Source organism: Scaptodrosophila lebanonensis, unplaced genomic scaffold (genome assembly GCF_003285725.1).
Source record: "Scaptodrosophila lebanonensis strain 11010-0011.00,11010-0021.00 unplaced genomic scaffold, SlebRS2 tig00000080-arrow-pilon, whole genome shotgun sequence".
Taxonomy (NCBI): domain Eukaryota; kingdom Metazoa; phylum Arthropoda; class Insecta; order Diptera; family Drosophilidae; genus Scaptodrosophila; species Scaptodrosophila lebanonensis.
The window spans coordinates 1277616-1297555 of record NW_022060561.1 but is presented as its reverse complement, the minus strand read 5'-3'; the positions used below and the strand labels follow the sequence as shown (position 1 = coordinate 1297555).

Sequence of the window (19940 nt, the reverse complement as noted above, 5' to 3'; positions counted from 1 at the left end):
ATTAAGCCCTTGGGTACCCTTTGTTTGTGCGTCGGCATTTGCTGCATAGTTATGCCCATTGAATAAATCCCAAAAGCACAGCACACACAGCGCACAATGTTCTTTCATATATGGGATGGCAGCAGACAAAAGCGGAAGTTGTTATTTAGGTTTTGCTCGCTTGCTCCGACTTTTATTTTTTATGTACGTACAAGTATGTATGTATTTGTTATGCCCATTGAAATTCTAATGTGATGTTGACACCAGAGCCGGGCGATAGTGCGCCGCATGTTGCTCTGTGTGGGTTTCCATGCAACAGTTGCTTAATCAACATCTCTCACAGCTGCTCTCAAGGTCTGGCTGTGCAAAATGCCCTGAAGGTTTGCCCACAGCCCTGACAAATCTGTTGCGATCTCTATACGAGTGCTCGTAAAAGTTAATGGTCGGTCATTAATTTAAGCATCGCATATCCGAAATGATCTAAAAAGTTCTTCTGTAAATTGCTGCCCTCTTCAAACATACTTGTACGTACCTAGTACTTACTATATAGTTTTGATTGCCTTTAGTTGGTTATATATTCGTGTGCCAAAGTTCAGTCACACTCAAGTGATTCTCTTCTCTGGAACTTACATGAATCTTACAACATAACCGGTTTAAGCTCTTTTTTTTCCGCCTCATTCGTACATTTGTACATTTTTCGTATTTTTGGTTGCTGCTGTTGTTGTGGGCAGTTGTCATGTGTCTCTGTATGTGTGTGTGTGTGTGAAATTTACACTTCACTGCGCGATTGCAAAATGCGATAGCAGGGATTACAAACAAACAGCATCTAGCTTACCCGGAAATGTAAAAAAAAACGGCCTTTTAAATATTCAAATCGAAGCTCAACAAAGTTTTTTCGATTTATGGAGGAAGTTTTGCATCCCCAGCTTCTTCAATCATTAATTTTTATCACAGAAATTTAGAAAAAATATTTGCTATATTTTTTCCCGAAATATTTGTTTTAGTTTTTTGGATTATGAAGAAATTATTGGATCTAAAGCTTCTTCAATCATTTATTTTTAAAACAGAAATTTTGGATAAAAGTTTTTTCTATTTAAACGTCGCCTGATATTTAAATTTGGGTACAGAAATATTTGTTTTACTTTCAAAATAATAATTAAGAATATCGTAATTTTATAATTGTATTTAGCATGAATGGAATTATAATTTTTATTGATAATAAAATATGTCAATATTTTCCGAAACCATTAGGCTCCTTTATGCCAGGTTTGAGAGCGCCTGTCTTATAAGATGCGGATTGGATCAGATCTCTTAGTTCAAGATCATATTATATTTGAAAGTCCTAATGCTGACTGATTGCTCAATGCTATGAACATTCCTCATGATTAGATGTCAGATTGTACTTTGTAAGAGATTGTTAACACTCGGAGTCATAATTTAAATGTCCTTATACGGACGGATTACTCTTACACATTATTTAAATACAACAAAGTGTGAAGTTTCTAGAGCTATAAATGCTTATTGAAAATTATAATTTAAAAGTGGAGTATTGGAACTATTTTGTATCCGGCAATGTGAATAGTAAGGACCATTAATTATTCAATGCTATGAGCACTTTCTTATAGAGTTCTGCTTCCCATCAACTTTTCTAACTATTTTCAACAATTTCGTTGCCAAGCTGGTTATTAGCAGAATTTCTTTGGTGCTTAGTGCTTACTGCATTGCAAGCCCTTGTCGACGGCTTAGTTAACCGCACTTACTTACTTGTACGTTAGCTACTACAACTTGTTGCGGAGTGTAATTCAATAGCCCGACAGCAGACATGCATTGGCGTATGACTGACTGATAGCAGTAAGTGCCTGCCTCCGCACACACGTTGCAAACGGCAAACGGCAACCGAGAGTAATAGCCACTAAGTCATTGAACCGCAAACAGCGGGCACCTACAGTCTTCAACTCTTCAACGCGACGCTATACCGCCAATAAGTCGGCTCAGAGAGGCAGATAACCAGGCGGACTGGCTGGCAGCATCCACAACCGTAGCTTTGTTGTTGTCCCCAACGCGATGTTAAGTCAAGTTAATTTAATTCAATCTTGAATAAATCTGGCAAAAATTGCAATTTGATTTGAGTTTGCTAGCCCAAGTGCCTAAGTCTAGATAGAACCGGGCAACAACAACAACCAGTAAGTAACGTCGCACACGACGTTGTTTATGTGACAGTCGAGCACAGCCCAAGTAACAGCTACACCCATAAATAAGAAAGTAATAGATGCCGCCCCGTATATAGAACAATGGGAATCATAATTTTGCACACACACACACACATATACAATATATGTGTAGAGAGGTAGAAGAAAAGATGTAAACGAGGCTGCTGAGACAATGGGGCTGCTGAGGTTTCCATGGAAAAGGTCAGCCGGTCAGTAACTGACCAACAAACCAACAAACCAAGTAAAGTAATCTACCAAGCTGCTTTACTTTAAAACGCTTAGAAGAGTGTGCGGAGCATGCTGAGGAAAGTAAAAGTAAGCAATTTGGCGATTTGTTGCGCTTCGTCGGCTAAGAAAGCAATAGAAAGGAATGAAGAATGGGAAAAAAAAGTCAGCTGGTCATTCAGTCGGACGATCGCTGGACTTTTGCTCGCACATCTCAACTGCTGGCTGGCTGGCTAGCTGGCTGGCCAGCTGCTGCGAGTATATAATATTTTTGGGCAGCGTGTGTGCGCTCCGAGAGCTCCTTAATTAGCCGCCGCCCATGAAAATCGATTAATTGAAGCAAATTTATGTTGTTCTGCGATTTTTGCGAGCTGCCGACACATATTGTGTTCATTTCATTTTATATATTTAAGTGCCTCTGTCTACGACGTAGGGTGCTGATCATGTGAATTGAACATGTGGGGGGTACTGCATGCATACTACTTAGCAATATTTGGCTATGGTCAGACATGCAAACAGTTGCTAACAAACTCTTCATGTTTTACGAATATAAAGCAAATAATTGCTAAAGGGGTTGTTAGTTGTAATATCAACATTATTTTCATTGATTTCGATTAGAAGTTCAAAATTTAAGAACTAGATACTCGTATTTAGTAATATTAGGCTATGGTCAGACAGGCAAACAATTGCTAACAATCTCTTGTTCATGTCTTACGAATATAAAGCAAATAATTGCTAAAGGGGTTTTTAGATGCAATATAAAATTCCTTTTGTGCAGAATAATCATTGATTTCGATTAGAAGTGCAAAATTTAAGAAATAGAAATAGGTACTGATATTTAGTAATATTAGGCTATGGTCAGATATGTAAATAATTGCTCACAAACTTTTCATATTTTACGAGTATATAACAAGGAATTGTCAAAGTCGTGTTTAATTGTAATATAAACTTCCTTTTGTGCAGAAATGTTATTGATTTGGATTACAGCCACATTAGAGTTCCAAAATTCAAGAAATGTGTGAACAAAATGTAAACCATTAGAGTATGGTTCTAATCATGAATCAACAGAATGTTAATATGTGTAAATATAATTTAATCAACATTTTCATTAACTTTAGTTAATGGAACTTATTTGAATTTTAAATCTTTGATAAGTTTTGAAGATAAAGCTTATAAGAATAACTTTTTAATATAATATAATTCACATAAAGAATATAATTTGTTACAGAAATGAAAACATAATACTAATAATACTATTTTTTATTACTTTTTATTTATCAATAAACATTGTGCAGTGAAATATTTCCAAAATGAAATACATTGTTTGGTCTTTGTCTCAATATATCTTCTGTTAAAATTTATTCACATTCGAATTGAATATTTCCATTACATGCAAATATTTTTTATACATTTTTACGGCCATATTTCAACAAAAGTAAAAAAAGTGTAATTGATTGAAAATCGTTGCCCATTGGCCAGCTGCGTCTTTCGCAATGCAAACAAATCTGCGCAAACACGCTACTTTGTGGTTTTAAATAAATAAATATTTCACATAAATTGCAAAACCCACACACACACACACACACACTGGTATACAATCTGATGGACAGACAATCAAACGCTCATCATAAAAATGAACCGCATAAATATTAAACATAAATAGAAATGCCGTTTGCAGCAGCAGCTGGAAAATGGCTTCAGAGACGCGTGCGTTACCTGGAAAAGTCGAAGAGGATGAGAAACCATATGCAATAAATATGATTTGAAAGACCTACAGAATCATACGATATCGTGTGCCCCAAAGGCTGAAAAAAAAATTGCAGCACTTTTGCTGTCTTTCCATTTCTTTTTTTTTTGTGTTTGCCTTTTGGCTTGCTCTGCTGTGCACTTTCCTCTTGGCATTGTTCTCGCACTTCATAAACATGTCATATTTAATAGAGTGCAGCAGGAGCAGAAGCAGGAGCAGCTCCTTAGAATCAACCACCAACATTTTGCACCATTCCTGCTGCCTTGACTTCTTGGTGCCTGCCTGCGACTTCGTCCTTTCACTCACTTGCTTTCTTCCATTGTCAACTTTTGATTGACTTGCGTCTCGGTCTCATATGCTCTCTGACTACCAATTCTGTTTTTCCTTTTTTTTCTACCATTTGCCGGCTGCCTTTTTCGTTGTAGAGTTTTTGCGCCTTTTTGGGTAAAAAAAACTCATAGCTGAGTGACACAAAAAACCTGAGAAAAAGCATCATTGAGCAACAAAAAAAAGGTAGAAAAAATCTTTTTGATCGTTGTAAGATGATCCTTGGATAGGTGCGTGTCATAAATTTGGCATTTAATCGTTTGGGTTTTTATTCTGGAATGGGGGAACAAAAAATTTACATCTATGCGATATTTGCGTCGCGTCATTAAATGAACAGTGTGCGAGAATCTAGAATTATAAGAACTGTTGGCAAATTTCTTCACTAAATTATAATAAAAATAGTTAATTTAAATGCTGATTTAAAAACTTTGTACATACTCGTCTATTAAGTCTACCTTGTCTTGGAAGGCTATCAGCGCATTGACACCAAATTCCCAACAAAATTAAGAACTTTGGTGCCATTTGAGGGCGTATTTTCTGATAAGATAAGCAACCATTAGCTATGATTAGATTACAATTCGATTACGGAAAGAGACTCTAAAACCTTGTGACCTACTCTTACAATTTTGTAACGCATTCAGACCCTTTTTGTTTTTAAACAGCGCGCTGGAAAGTCAGTTCAAATATTTTAAATGCTTTTTATATTAGAAAATGAATCCCGCTGAGATGAGTGTAGATATTTAAAATATAAATAATATAGAAATATAGTGCATTAAATTTGTTCAAATAAAATGAACTTAAAAAGTTAAAGCCTATTCGGTATACTTTAAAAAGCAATATAACTTAAATTCTTAACTATTTATTCAAAAAGAGTTTTTGTTTATAGCTGTTTTTGTCTTTTAATGATAATAAGTTTAATATTGCTAAGAGTTCAAGCATTAGAATGAAGTGAAATATAAAAGAATTAAATAAAATAAGGAGAAACAATTTTTATAAAAAACACCAATTGACTGCACTATTTGAAGAATAATGTAAATGCAGCAAATATATAAGTTTAAATTATAAATTTTATATAAGTAAACCCTTTTACTAGAAGCTTTTATAATATTTAATAATTTGTTTTGGAATTGAAATAAACCCTTTTGATAGAAGTTCTTACATTACTTAATAATAAATAAATAATATTTTCGAATTGAAATAAACCCTTTCAAATAAGTTCCTATAATACTTAAATTAATAATTTCTTTTCGTATTGAAACCCAAAGGAAAAGCTTTTAAAATTATCCACAAATTGTTACAATTTTTCTTTTATACTCGTTCTCTTAAATGAGTTAATTGCGCCATTCCTATTACAATCATAATAACTAATTAATTTAAGTAGCATTTTATTTAAAATTATTCCACTTAACAAATTGCGCTTTTTCAGTGCCGTAGAACAGGCTTTTAGATAGATGCACTACGAGTCTTTTATTTTGCAACGCACCCATAATTACGAGTACTCGTACTTCAACGGAGAGATAACCGGAGAATTGTGGCCAACATTTTGTGGCATACGTGTGTTTATTTGAATGTTTAAACAATTCGTTAATTGCACGTAAGAGGCATGTCGTGAGTGCCAATGAGCAGAAAGAAAAGTCGCAGTAAAAGTGATTGGTTTTACATAAGGAATGGAGGAATAAAGCGAGGGGGGAAGGCTACATAAATAGATAGGCGTAATAAATGGCATGCGCCTGATAAGCCGGGGCTCTTAAGTGGTGCTGATAGCAGAAGAAGTCAGTGGCTTACACGTGAGTTTTGTTGTTTTTCATTTTGTTATTCCAACTTTTATTACCTTTTGTTGACTCGCATGGCATTTCGCAATTATTAATTATCTTGCCTCTGCGATAAACGGAATTGTACAATTTGAAATTGAGGGAATTGATAGATAAAATAAAAAAGAAAGAAATAAACCGAGACAGAGAATGTGTTTGTGCGCGCTTTGCTTTTATTTTTTATTTTTTTTCTTAACTTGTCTTTTCTGTCTACTGTATTTTTTCGAAAACTTGTTTGCCAAAAAAGGCAGGCGTTTGTTTTGGATGACCTTCAAGATGTATGCATGCATATATAATTTATTAGCTAGCTCTGCACAGCTTCTGCTACCTGAACAATACACTCTCTCTCGCACACACACACACACACACACACACTGACGCACATAAATCTCTGCACCAATGACAGCATCTTTGAAGTACGAATTAACCCTTTAATTGTCGGGCTCGACGAGGCGTGGTCTCTGGAGTGCCGTTTGAGGACCTTTTGGGTGCTCCTCGCAAACATATTTCGAGTGCAGTTGAAACGGAAATGTGTGTTCCTCAAACTCTGCCATTGGCTGCCCTGCCATGTGGCCTACCAAAAAAAAAAAAAAAAAAAAAAAAAAACATTGTTTAGACAGCAGAATTTATATAGCATTTCATGCTCTACAATTTATCAAAATCCAACACATGTTCCTCAAATTCATTGCCCCTGCCCTCTTCGCACGCCCCCCTCGAACTATTTGCCTTTTCCATACTTCTGTTTATTTGTTTGTTTGCGCATTTGTTAATGACGCGTAAATTTATTCGAGTATCTTTTCGCTGACGCCTATAGAATTGTTCTTCGATGAAGTCATACATACGAGTACTCGTATGTGGGTCTTTGAACTATAGTATTGGCTTCTTCTTCTACTTTCTCGTAAGTGCATTGGCAGTACCTGCTTCAATTGATAAATATTTCATACGAAATTGGATTGGCATGACACGAGACATAGAAACTCGTAGATACTCAGTATCTATCTGTGGGATACTTTTGACATGTTGGCCAGCATTGAAAACACACCCTCGTTGCGTGACACCGTGCCTTGGAAGTGTTGTAATCATTCGTGCAGAACTTTTTGTCCATATACGAGTGTAGGTATACGGTATATAATATACGAATATAACTATGGCAGACCCATAAATAAAGGTGTACTCCCGCTCATTACATTTCATTGTACTACCATCTATTGTCAACTTTTGCGCAGTTCCATTTAAATTGTTGCTAAACTGTAAATGTTTTGTTTTTGTTTTGCTATCTGAGCGCATTGAGTGGCAGTGCGAGTATAAATTGCCCAAATATATCTAGTATCTGTGAGATACGAGTACTATATAAAGCAGGCACAAAAGTTCATTAAATAGATTAATTTGTCTGAATGAATTCTGCTGTTATTATTATTGTATATGGTGGTTGTTCAATAAAATCTATTAACTGCCCTATTTGACTATATCACTAACTTATGGTGTAGTTTTTTACGGCTTGGCCTAACTATTTCTATAGGAAGCTAGAAATAAATATTGCGATGCAGACTTGTAAAAAACATATGTATAAGATTAATAAAATATTGCAACAACTATTGTGAAAAATGTACATAAACTACTGAAGACACAACTATGCATATTTTACCAATCAGTTAATTTAAAATTCTATTGTTTGAAGTAAAGATTGTTCAGAAAATAGATATTATTTGTTTTTAAAAAGTTATTTCTGTTTTATTGTAAGTTATAAAATTTGTTTGTATTATTTATTGTATATTTTTATTGTATTTTTTGTTGTATATTTGTTTTTTTTTTAATTTTCTTTTTTTTTATGTATAATTGTTTTTTGTTGCATATTTGTTTTTTCGCATATTTATTTTTTTGTACATTTGTTTTTTTATGTATTGTTTTTGTTTTGTTTTATTTTAGGAATATTCAATTTTGTTAGCTCTGCATACGGCAATCAAAATCATCAGGAGACATTATTATACTTTCTGGATCAATTAAATGATCATACCCTTTAGGTTTTCCAGATCTATTGAATCGTTGGAAAGAAAAGAAAATACTGCATCTCTATACACATTGTACTTTTTCTCTCTTCGAAATGATGTCCTTGAATTGCAATTTGAATTTCCTTCAACCTTCTGAACAATAAACGAAAACCTTCTAAGCAAATTAGGTAGCAGCCTCCGCGCGCACACACAGCCAACCTCAAAATGCAATTTGATTGCCACTAATTAAATCTTTCGAATTGCAATGCAGCGAAATTTTTCCACAAAAGAGATCTATAGAAATTGCTCATATTTTGATGCAATTTATAACAAATGCGTTTTTAATAAGCAACCATAAGCCGGGGCTGTAATGGAATTATGAATGCCCGTTTGGGATCAGAAGCAACTGTGCCTCATGTGGTGATTTATGTGTGATATTTGCATATATACATATATGTATGTGTGTACATACATACACATACACGTACGTACAGAGTATTGTGTTTGTGCAAGCCTACAACAATATTTAGGTAGGCTGACCGTCGCCTTCGTTGTCCACTAACAACAATAAATCAGCCACTGAACTGCTGCTGAGGAAGCTGCTTCCAATTCTTGTGATGTTGGTGTTGGTGTTGGCGTTGGCCAAGCATTCCGTTTCCTATAGAGGATTGAGGATAGCGGATAGAGAGGACAGGCGTGCGCATGCACATCTGCTCCAAAATCTGATTTACTTTCTTTTTGTTGTGTTTCGTGTATTTGTAGAAAGATCAGTGAAAAGAGATCAAAAAGTAGTGGCAAAGGTAAGCAAAAATGGAACGGTAGTTGCCAAGACAGTTGTGTGTGTGTGTGTGTGTGTGTGTGTGTGTGTGTTTGTGTCGAACAAAGGCCAGAAAATTAGCAAAGCCCGAGGCGCAGGCGCAAAGGGCGATCGCACAAACATGATTAAAACGGTTAGGCAGCGCGGAGGAGAGAGGAGAATCAGAAGGAAACCAAATACTTCTAAATAAAAGCAAGCAACAAGCAACTGCTAGACGTTTCTGTGAACAGTTTTCTCAATTATTATTGTCTCCGTAAATCTCCAAAGGTTAACAGAACTTTGGTTAACAGAACGTGACTGTCTGATTCTTCATATACATTATTCTTTTTAACATTATTGTAATTAGGATTATGAACTATGAATGTTCTTCGATGCAGCTATAGATTATGTTATTATTCTGTTATGAAGTGTCTGTCTGACTAATAAAAGCACGCTTGTGAAAGACATTCAAGCAATTGATAGCAGAAATATTCTACGCAGCCGATTGTTTGGTTTAAAAACCACACAATTTTAAAATATTTTAATAGTTGCACTTTAAATCTCTACTCCTTTTTAAAGAATTTTTATAATTTTGTTTTTCCTTTTTTTTTTTTTTTTAAATTTGTATGAATTATTATTATTATTCATTTTGTATGTTTCCATATTTTAAATTGACAGTTATTTGTCAGAAAAAAATAAAAAAGAAAAGTACATTGGGCTTACTTTAAAACCTTTTCCAAATGTAATATAGTCTGTTTTCAAAATACTAATATGCTAAAAAAAAAGGAACTACACTTTACTTATCCTTCAAGATCGTTTCTTTATGTAATGCTCTCAAATACTTCCCACCTAAATAAATCAAATCCATTAAAAATTGCAATATGGTCAATATAAATAGATTATAGAAATTACTTGTAATAGAATATTTTTTATTATTGTAGTATTCTAAGGATTTAAAGCTATCTCAGTGCAGCAACAATCTGTCATTTTTTTATTTAAAGAAAAGTACAATCTATTCATAATATAAATAAATAAATGCTATATAAGAGATCGCTAATTTGTATTCACACTAATGATGTATTTAAAATGTGCACACAGCCAAGTGTAACCATCTGTTAAACCAAGAAAAAATCGTAAAAATGCCACATAAATCTCGAGCAGAGTTCATCCTATAGGTATTTGGGCAGAACACTAGAATCCAAGAGCATTCATTAGCATGCGTCCACACACTATACGCGTACTTATACTTGTATACCTTGAGTGCCACGATCAATTTCAAAGTACAACCCAGCGGGCAGCGATGTTGCTGTTGTTGTTAAGGGCCTGCCAGTCAAAAGGAGTGACAATGACAATGGCTGACAACTGACCAGTTGCTGGTGTTGTTGTTGTTGCTGTTGCTGTTGCCGTGATGATTTACTAGCCAGCAAGGACACGTGAAAATTGCTCTATTATGAGTTGTTAAGCATTGCTTGAGTAAACAGCGGAGACTTGGAAGATGGACATGGATATGTGCGCTACATTTTGTTGTACGTTTTTTTGTTTTTTTATTTGCGTTGTTTTTGGATATGTTATGTCCTCAAGGGTGCTGCCGGGAACAAGTTTCTTGAGCTTGTTAATGGACTGAAGTGCTGGGCTGGACTGGACGCGGCCGCGGTCGCTGTCGCTCCTTTTTTGTGTGGTGGCATATTGGGAACAAGTTGAACTGGTTTCCACTTACCTTGCTGACCAGAGCGCAAAATTACAAATTAAAACGAAATAAATATATGCCTTTTGTGCATTATATAATGCTCTGTCCATAAGAAAAAGCTAAAGAAACACATAAAAAGCGCATTTCAATTGTACAAATTGAAAACGATATGGCAAGATGGAGAGGAGCAGCAGAGCTGAATAGAAGAGGAAGAGGAATAAAAATTAGCGCGGTTTTGCAATTTGCACGGCCATAAAATAAAATATGGCGTACAACTGGTTACCCGAGAGCTTCTCCTTCTTCTGCTTCGGCACCAAATTGTAGCAAAGTTTTGAACGATTTTGAAAAATTACTTCTTCGCCTCTAATGCAATGTAATTAATGGCTACAAAATGCGCTTAAAGTAACAAGCCGAAACAAATACCTAACAAATGTATCTGCTATCTCTAAGTTTGACTAATGATGTCAAATGTCTGCCGAAGATCGGCTTATGTGTGAAGTTCAAACCAAGGTGTTGGAGATAAGAAAAGAAAGGGTTGCCATTCACTATCTAACCTCACTTTATTTATTTCCATATTCTCTATTTCGTCGTAACTCAAACTCATGTCAAATGTCGCCATCGTTGTCAGGATTCCCAAACTAATTACGTATGCAAACGAGCTCCGACTGTCCCACATGAGGCTTCTACGGGAAAGATTTCCCATTCCAAAAGGGGTAGCCCAGGCCAGCCCAGCCCGTCTTTTAATGTTTGGACTTGTTTATTTGTTTGCCTATTTACGAAACAAACGCTGTGAACAGTGAGTGAGAGAAAAAAATTGAAGGACAAGAAAATGCATCAGCAATGGGATTTACGTTTTGATAGAGGTTAAGCATTTTAATTAGCGCACAATATGGAAATATGTATTCCCAATGTACATACGATATTGTAACTGACAGTTGTTGTTATTGTTGACCTCTTTGAACTCCAAACTCTACGCCCTTCGTTACTCTCGTTCTCTCCTTCTCTTTTTTTGAGCGGGCATGCCAAATTTTTATGTGCATTTCTTCACCTTAACTACGCGTTTTTGTGGCAGCTGAAGTTCTTCTTCTTGTTTATCTCCTTGAAGCGTGCCAGCAGGACCTCAAAAAAAAAAAGATAGCAGTTAGTATTAAAGTAAGGCTTATCCTGTCATAAATTTTATGACCGTTTAGTGCTGTGTGGCCAACAGTAGTCTCCATAAAGTCATCAGTAGGCCTTTCTTTCTATTTGTTAGGCCATTTGAGGTCGTTATTTGTGTGTTCCTTTTTATGGGTTAACCTTCAAAAAGAAGCAGAAACACGTGTCACCTTGTCAAATGCAGCTTGTGTTTTTTTATTGAGGGTTCAAACAATTGTCCAGGGCTACTGTTCGCCTTTGAAATGATTTAACAGTAGTGAACAAAAATTATATTCGGCTTAGCTTTCAAATTGCAAACATGTACTGCCTGTACAATTCCTTTATGCCACTGCGTTCTATATGATTGCCTTACTCTCATATATCCGATTGTATAATTCAATATGATGCTAAGCCAAATGAATTTGTGACTCCTCATTACATAGTTCTATTGGAGAAATGTTGTCCCCATCCACGATACGGTCTTTGTTAATTTGGAGACTTTCTAAAATCGAACAGTGCTACTAGCATATTTCCTCATATCGAATACTATCAGTTTTTTATTTTCGCGCTTTTCTTAGAAAGGTGACTGTTTGGCGTAGCGGCACGGCGAATTAATGCTTGCCTTCAATTTGTAAAATATTGTTTGCCGTTTTCATGAAAAATCTCTGTAACGTAACATAATGTAATTCGGCTCTCTTGCTCCAATTAACATTGTAATATGGCAGCGCTCTTGCTCTCATCTGATCTGCAAATGCAGCTGCGGTGTTAGGGCAGAAGAAGTTGTGCCCACCCGCGCAGTTCAGTTTTTTTGCTCTCCAGCATTGGAATTGGTGGTAACACAACATAATGTAATTCTATGCTCTCTTGCTGTAATTAACATTGTAGTTGTAATTGCAGTTCAGTTGTTGTTGCTATCCAGCATTGGAATTGGTGTTAACACAACATAATTTAATTCTATGCTCTCTTGCAGTAATTAACATTGTAGTTGTAATTACAGTTCAGTTGTTGTTGCTCTCCAGCATTCGTACACGATTAATTCGATGTGCATGCGAAGATCTGCAAGTCTACAAAATGATTTGTTATGTTAGTTCCTACAACTCCATTTCTACTGAGATTGTCTTAGGCCGTTCATAAATATATTAAGGTCTCGAGACGGGAACAGACGGTAGTGCGGTCCATTTACAGCCATATGGCTGCTGTTGCTCCACTCACAAAAACTGACCTTGAATTCCTACCAAGTGGCAAGAAAATTGCGACCCAGACATCTGCCACAAGAGATCATGAATCTGATTGACTGACTGACTGACTGGCTGAAGAAACAATATCATACGAGCTAATTTAAATCAAAAAGTGTTCGACCAACTGACAATTTAAAACCTTTTGCCAAGCAACAACAAAAATGTGATATAAAAAGCCAGACAGACGAAACAATTACCGAAATAAGAAAAATGCGGGAATGAAAGACGCTTCGGTAACATTTATTTAACATTAAAGCTGTCAATCAAAGCTGCCACCGTTGTTGATGATGTACTCGCTCTACAGGAGCACAATCATTTGCATAAGAAGAATAACTAATGATGAATGGAGGCAAACAAAATATAAGAAAAAAAATTAAACTTTTGGCAGCAACATGTTGTCGCTTGTAGGTCAAAGGATGCCATATAGTCTTGTCGGGGTAAACTGGTTATCGGGCTTATTATGCTAGTGAACTAGTTTGCCAAATGAGATGATTGTTAATGATAATTTGATTTTTTTTTCTCTCTTGCAGATTCATTTGTGAACAGCCAGGAATGGACAATTTCGCGTTCGGTGCCCGATCTGCGTCTGGGCATTGTTGGATCTCTGAATTCTGGCAAATCGGCATTGGTGCATCGTTATCTAACCGGTTCCTATATGCAAGAGGAATCGCCCGAGGGTGGTCGCTTCAAGAAGGAAGTCTTTATCGATGGCCAGAGCTATTTGCTTCTGATACGCGACGAAGGCGGCGCGCCAGAAATGCAGGTGAGTCAACTTTAATGTTGGGTGTGAGAGAGATTGTATAACACCCCCCGAGTAGTCAATCAAATATGCATGAAATTGAAGGGGAAATGTAGAAATGATGTATTGCTTGTACTTGCATAATATCCACTCCTGCTCCGAGGGTAAACAAACTTTACCGGCCTGTGTAGCAAAAGGTAGAAAAAGTTTTCCTCTGTTTCCAAATACATTTTGCCCTTATCATCTTGTAAATATTTGAATTGAGGTCAGCCAGCACTCAGGCATTGGGCAGAGTGGGTAAGGGACTAAGGTTTCATTCCTGCTGCTCGAGCATTTGACTTAGAGCCGTGGAAACTTACATCAGCAGCAGCAGTGGCAGCAGTTTTTCTTTTCGGGGTTGGAACGACGAATTACGGTGCGCTGCTGATTGTTGAACAAGTTTTTTTATTTTTCAGATACACTGGGAAAAAGTCGATATCTAATAAAGTGCGATGATAGTGCACAAGAATTTAGGCGTAAGTTTAGCAAAACAAATTGAAGGCTGTAACTCATTAAAGCTACTGTCAGAACCAGACAGGCAATTGTTTAGTTAGCTGTGACTGACCCCCTAAATGACTAACGAAATGAACTAAAGGCTGAGAATTTGAATTTATTCGACACAACTTGAATAATTCAACTCTCAAATGGGTATAAAAGACGGACAAAGCTATTAAGGGAACACATCATCATATTAAATTCTTTCTGGCTTCGAAAATTCTATGGAAATGTGTGAAAATTCACACAAAATGTGTTTTTATTTTATTTTCTTTATATTTTATTTAAATATTTGTTTATATTCTGTTATATGTTTTTATATATTTATTTTTTTTTATTTCAAAACATTTTTGTTTTATTATTATGCAGCAGAATCGACCATACAAGATAGTTTGACATTTTAAGAGCGAAAAATGGGCGCATACAATGATGTTGTTGGAAAAACCCCTCAAATTGGCAATAAAATAGCTTTTTGCCATTTTCCAATCAGCACATCTTTGGGACTATGAGTGCGCATTTCAATCAGCCTATTGACAAACTTTTATTATATACCGCTTTATAGCTTAATTAACAAATCCCCCATTCCCTGGTATCGTCTTTTTTTTGCACTGTAGATCGAAAGTTTGAAACTTGTGCCAAACTTCTCCGCCAAGTGGCGGACACACTGCACGGGGCTGCGGCTCTGGGTCTGAGTCACTCAATCGAGCTACGACCTTTGGCAAGCCAAGCGGGTTGGGAGAGCAGCAAAAAAGGCAACTTTTGTCGCAATGAAGATGCCTCACACACATACACACATACATACTTACTGCCACGCTGTTTGTGTGGAGTATATACATATTTAGTTGTTGTCTAGCCAATGTCTGTTTACCGTTATGACAAAACGTGATGTGGCATTTAGTAAGAGCGGCCGACTGGCACAATATGTTTGCCTGTTTGCCAGTTTGTTGGCTGAGCGCCAATAAGTAGGCAATACATTTTGATTGTATCGAGTCCACAAAAGGTTAAAGTTGAAGCACACATAGTTAGTGTTAGTGTTAGTGGAACTTGGCTGATTACATGAGATGGCAGACAGGTCAGGCCAGGCCATGGCAAAGCAACCCCCGAATCCCTGATCCCAACCCCTGGTCCAAAAATAATTCAGCATTGCACTTGGCAATTTTTATTTTTCCCTTGCTTTTGTTGCAGTCAACAACAAATGCATTTTAAATCCCTATTGTCAATACATACACGTAATTAAAGCGAACTTACAGCGGGATATTTACATTTAGTCCCTTTTTAAAAAACATTTTTGACTCATTGATTCGAAGCTTTTGTTCGTCATACGCTTTTGATTTCTAGAATTGTGCAAATTTTTTTTTCGCTATTGCCGTATTTGCACATGAGCCTAACCCGCAGGCTCTCACTTTTCATTATTTGACATGGAAAATCCCAAGCACCGCCTGCCGGAAGCGCCGCCGCAGGATCCGTTCGTTCGTCCTTTGGCATAACCCCCAGCTTAAAGGGTGAAAGTGTGGATTATAATTTTTAAGCTACTTTCGCTTTTTTTTATTTGCGGTTCTATTTGCACACGCGCTAGAGCTAGAGCTAGAAGGGGGTGTGGCGGGGCAGGGCAGGGCAGGGCATGTAGGGTTAGGGTTGCGTCAGACAAAAATTAAAAAAATGTGCCAGACACGCGACGCGGACGGCCCTCACCATAAGTACAAGTATAATCCCGAATATTTCTGGCTCAGCTAAACACAAACGTCGCTTGTTGTTAGCGATTTTCATTTAAATAACTTCAATTTATTTTATTTTTGTAATTAGACAGCGGCATTTTTGCAAGTCAAGCATGTGATTGACCTAATTTGTTTGAAGGGAAAACTTACAGCGCAGCTGTAAATGTTTGACAGTTTGACAGCGGCTTCTGCGGTTTTGCAAGCATTCGGATGCTGTGCAATAACAGTTGCGTTAACAGCAGAATGTAAAAGTAACAGTTGCGCTTGTACAGTTTAGGAGTTACTGTTGTTTGCACAGTAATTGCTGCTTAAAGTCATATTGGAAGTGCAATTAAAATAGGTTTTATGTATTAGAGATCATAGTTTGAGAGTTGCATTATTTAATTAATAAATCGAACATTATTTCCCCCTTAAATGTTACAATTTGAAATCCCTTTCATACTCGTAAATGTTCGATATTACCATCAGTGTCGGCTTAACTGCATATCCTGTGTCTGACTGCACACAAAAACCCACAAATGCCATGAAATGGCATAATAATATTGTGCTAATGTCAGTGCATGACAAACTGTGACGTCAACCCTGTCCATCACTCTCGCTTGGCCGCACACACAACCGTCTCCCCCTCCCTTCCAAAAAAAAGCAACTGTAACTGCCACAGTTGTAATATTTTCCAATTCAGAAATCTTTCAATAAAGTGCGTCGCCGATTTAACTAATTTTATGTCACTTTCTTTGCTGACTGCTGCCATTCGCAACTTTATGCAACATAATAAACCATATTTCAATAAAAATAACCCCCATTTTCTGTTCCTGGGTGAGTGGGTGACGACGACTCTGCCACCCACCACCAAAACAAATGAAGAAGAGCGAAGGCAGCAGGCAGCAGGCAGTCAACTTCCTTTGGGAAAAACAACAAAAAAGAAAAAACAACTGTGGAAAAACACAGTGTTTTCCGAAAGCAAGAAGAACGACAACAATAAGAGCAACTAAAAGACTTTGGATGAAATCACTCAATGGTAATAGCAATAGCAATAGCAACAACAACAACGATGTCGACGTCGACGTCTAAGTTGGCAGCGTCGCCAGGCAGTCGCGCATTGCGCGCCTTTTATTTCCCGGCAGTAGGATATCATTACCATACGAGTATACGAGCAAAGGACGATGACAATATTGCATGTGAATATGTAAGCAGTGCTGTTGAACGATTTTTTCCTCTTCCTTCTGTTGAAAAACAGTGCGGCTCATGATTATAGAAGCATTATACGAGTTTTCTAAATGACTTTCTAAAAATTAAATGAATGAGGAAGTTTCAAACTTTCTTGTAGGGCCAGTATTTGCTGGATGGTATTTGAGGGAAATACTTGTAGTTAGGGTTTTTTAAAACGTCTAAATTTGTTCTAAGGGAGCCTATTTTATTGGGACTTTAAACAAATAAATACCTACATTTTAATTTAAACACAAACTGTATTATTAGGTACTAATATATTATACTAATTTATATTCTAAATCACTTTTTAAGCATATTTAAAGGATCCTTTTCATAATTGTATATGGACCATTGCTTATTCCCATTCACGTGAATTTTTATAGACGGGTTCTAAATACCAAGTTTGGTGAATGCAGCTCTTTGATTTGTCAAGATACTTGCGTTCAGTCAAAGATAGACTGATGAACAGATAAATATCTTCGTAGATATCCTCGTTAGTCAGCACTCATCGCTTTCTTTTTGTCGTCTTTATACAAAGATGTGTGCTTGATTTTCTCCTGTTTTTTAGTTTCTATTTCTATTCGCTTGCCCTGCACAGTACACAGCGCGACAATTGTTTTTGTATGGCCGGTGTGTGTGTGTGTGTGTGTGTGTGTGTGTGTGTGCGGACTACTCGTATGCAGTGTTGTGTGTGTCTCCTGTTCCGTTACCATTCTCGTCCTTGTCGTCGCCATGCAGCATTTGATAAAGCTTTTTTTGCTTTTTATTGTACGAGTATGTATGTGGGTGAGTGTGTGTGTGTGTGTGTGTGTGTGCGTCTGTGTCTGTGTGTCTGACTTCGTTTTCCTGTTTCTCTGCATACATTTTCACAACAAATCATAAAAAGCGGCAATGACGGCAACGGCGACAACGAGGATGAGGACGAGAACGAAGCAGTCCCCCCCTCTGGCGAACCATCGAACCACCGACTACTGAACCACCCACCGCATAATGCACACGGCAACGAGGCTGGCGACGCCAACCAACAACGCCAGGACGACAAGGACAGTTGTTAGCCGACTGGCGTTGCGTGTGGCAGCTTTGCGCTCTGTGCTCAAAACAAAAAGTTTAAAAAATAAAAAGAAGCATTAAACAAACGGAGAAGGCTTTAATTTCTATTACATAAAAAATTGATCGACAAGCGTGTAGGTGTGTGTGGATAGGAGTGGAAAAAAAGGAGTCATTAATGCATAATTAATTGAACGGTAAAATAATTTACGGCCTCCGACAATCAATCAATAGGCCTGCGCACTAGACAAGAGCAAAGAGCTTGTTTATAAGCATTTGTATGTATGTGTGTGTGTGTGTGTTTTCTGTTTACATGCCATGCCAAAGTTCATTATCCTTTTTGTCATGTATATGTTGAAGTGTATGTGTGTGCGTGTGTGTGTGTGTGTGTGTGTAGGCCGCCATTGCGTCGCCAAGTGCATGCATGAAGCAAAAAGGAATACAAGAATTCATTTAAAAAAAAGTTTAGCACACGGCAAAGAGCAGAAGTGAAAAAAGAAAAAAATCCTCGGGCAAGGATTGAAGTGCTTCATTAGCGACTTTCTCAAGTGTGTGCGCTTAGGTGTGCATGTGTGTGTGAGTATACATGTGTGTGTGTGGCTATTGTTTTGTTGCTTCCGCTTTTTGTGCGCTTCGACAGACGCATTTTGTTATTGCTGTTGTTGTTTACTTAAAACTCTGCCCGCCTTCTGGTCATGCTTAACCTCACAAAGTCAAGGACTCGCTGGCAAAGTTTTTGTTTGGCTTGGCTTTTCTTATTATTTGTTGTTTTTTGATATTTTTAGTTGCTGCCTGCATCTCGTCGTCCCGTCGTCGCTTTCATCAAGATTTTGCGCTTTGTTTTCGTTCATAAAACATGCAATTTGTTAGCCCTTAGCTTTCAGATCCTATACCTAACCATATCTGGGACCCTTTTAACTCATCTGTTGTGTTTGGTTTCTTTACAGTTCGCTGGCTGGGTGGATGCGGTCATATTCGTTTTCAGTTTGGAGAACGAGGGCAGTTTCAATACCGTCTACAATTATTATACGAAAATGGCGCATTTTCGCAATGGACAGGACATACCCATGATTTTGGTTGGCACGCAAGGTAAGTGTTGTTGTTAGAATTGAAGAATGTTGCCCTAAATCTTAGATAACACCAATTATATTGAAATCTCTTGTATATCTATATAAATACATACAGGCATTGCAAATATTTGAAATTATTTTTTATATCAATTATATTTTAATTATTTTTATTTTATATCCCGATTTTTCATAAAGGTTAAGTGTTTTTCTTTTTTAATTTTTACAAACATAAATTCAGCTTTTGTTATTATTAGTGTTGAATTCTTTTGTTTCAAATAGTTTCATATTATTATGAGAGAGAGTAAGCTTTCAGAGATTCTAAAACTGTCTCCACAGCGTAAATTCGAAACTAATTTTATTTTCTATTTTTTGGAGGAGTTATTGAAGCTTAAAACATTTCTTAATTCGATTTATCAAATTTTTGAAGTTTTCAAATCTATTTTTACATATTAAAAATATTCTTGTCTTAGGAAAATGGCGATTT

General features: G+C 36.7%; 1 protein-coding gene across 2 annotated transcripts in view; it reads left to right on the top strand.

The window, feature by feature from the left end:
* LOC115626177 (centaurin-gamma-1A) overlaps positions 1-19940 on the top strand; it is an 84325-nt gene that overhangs the window by 59296 nt on the left and 5089 nt on the right. For both annotated transcript variants that reach the window (XM_030521452.1, XM_030521454.1), the window contains exons 2-3: positions 13673-13905; positions 19334-19475. In XM_030521452.1, coding sequence (XP_030377312.1) covers positions 13673-13905; positions 19334-19475 — 375 coding nt within the window. The remainder of the gene's footprint in view (positions 1-13672; positions 13906-19333; positions 19476-19940) is intronic.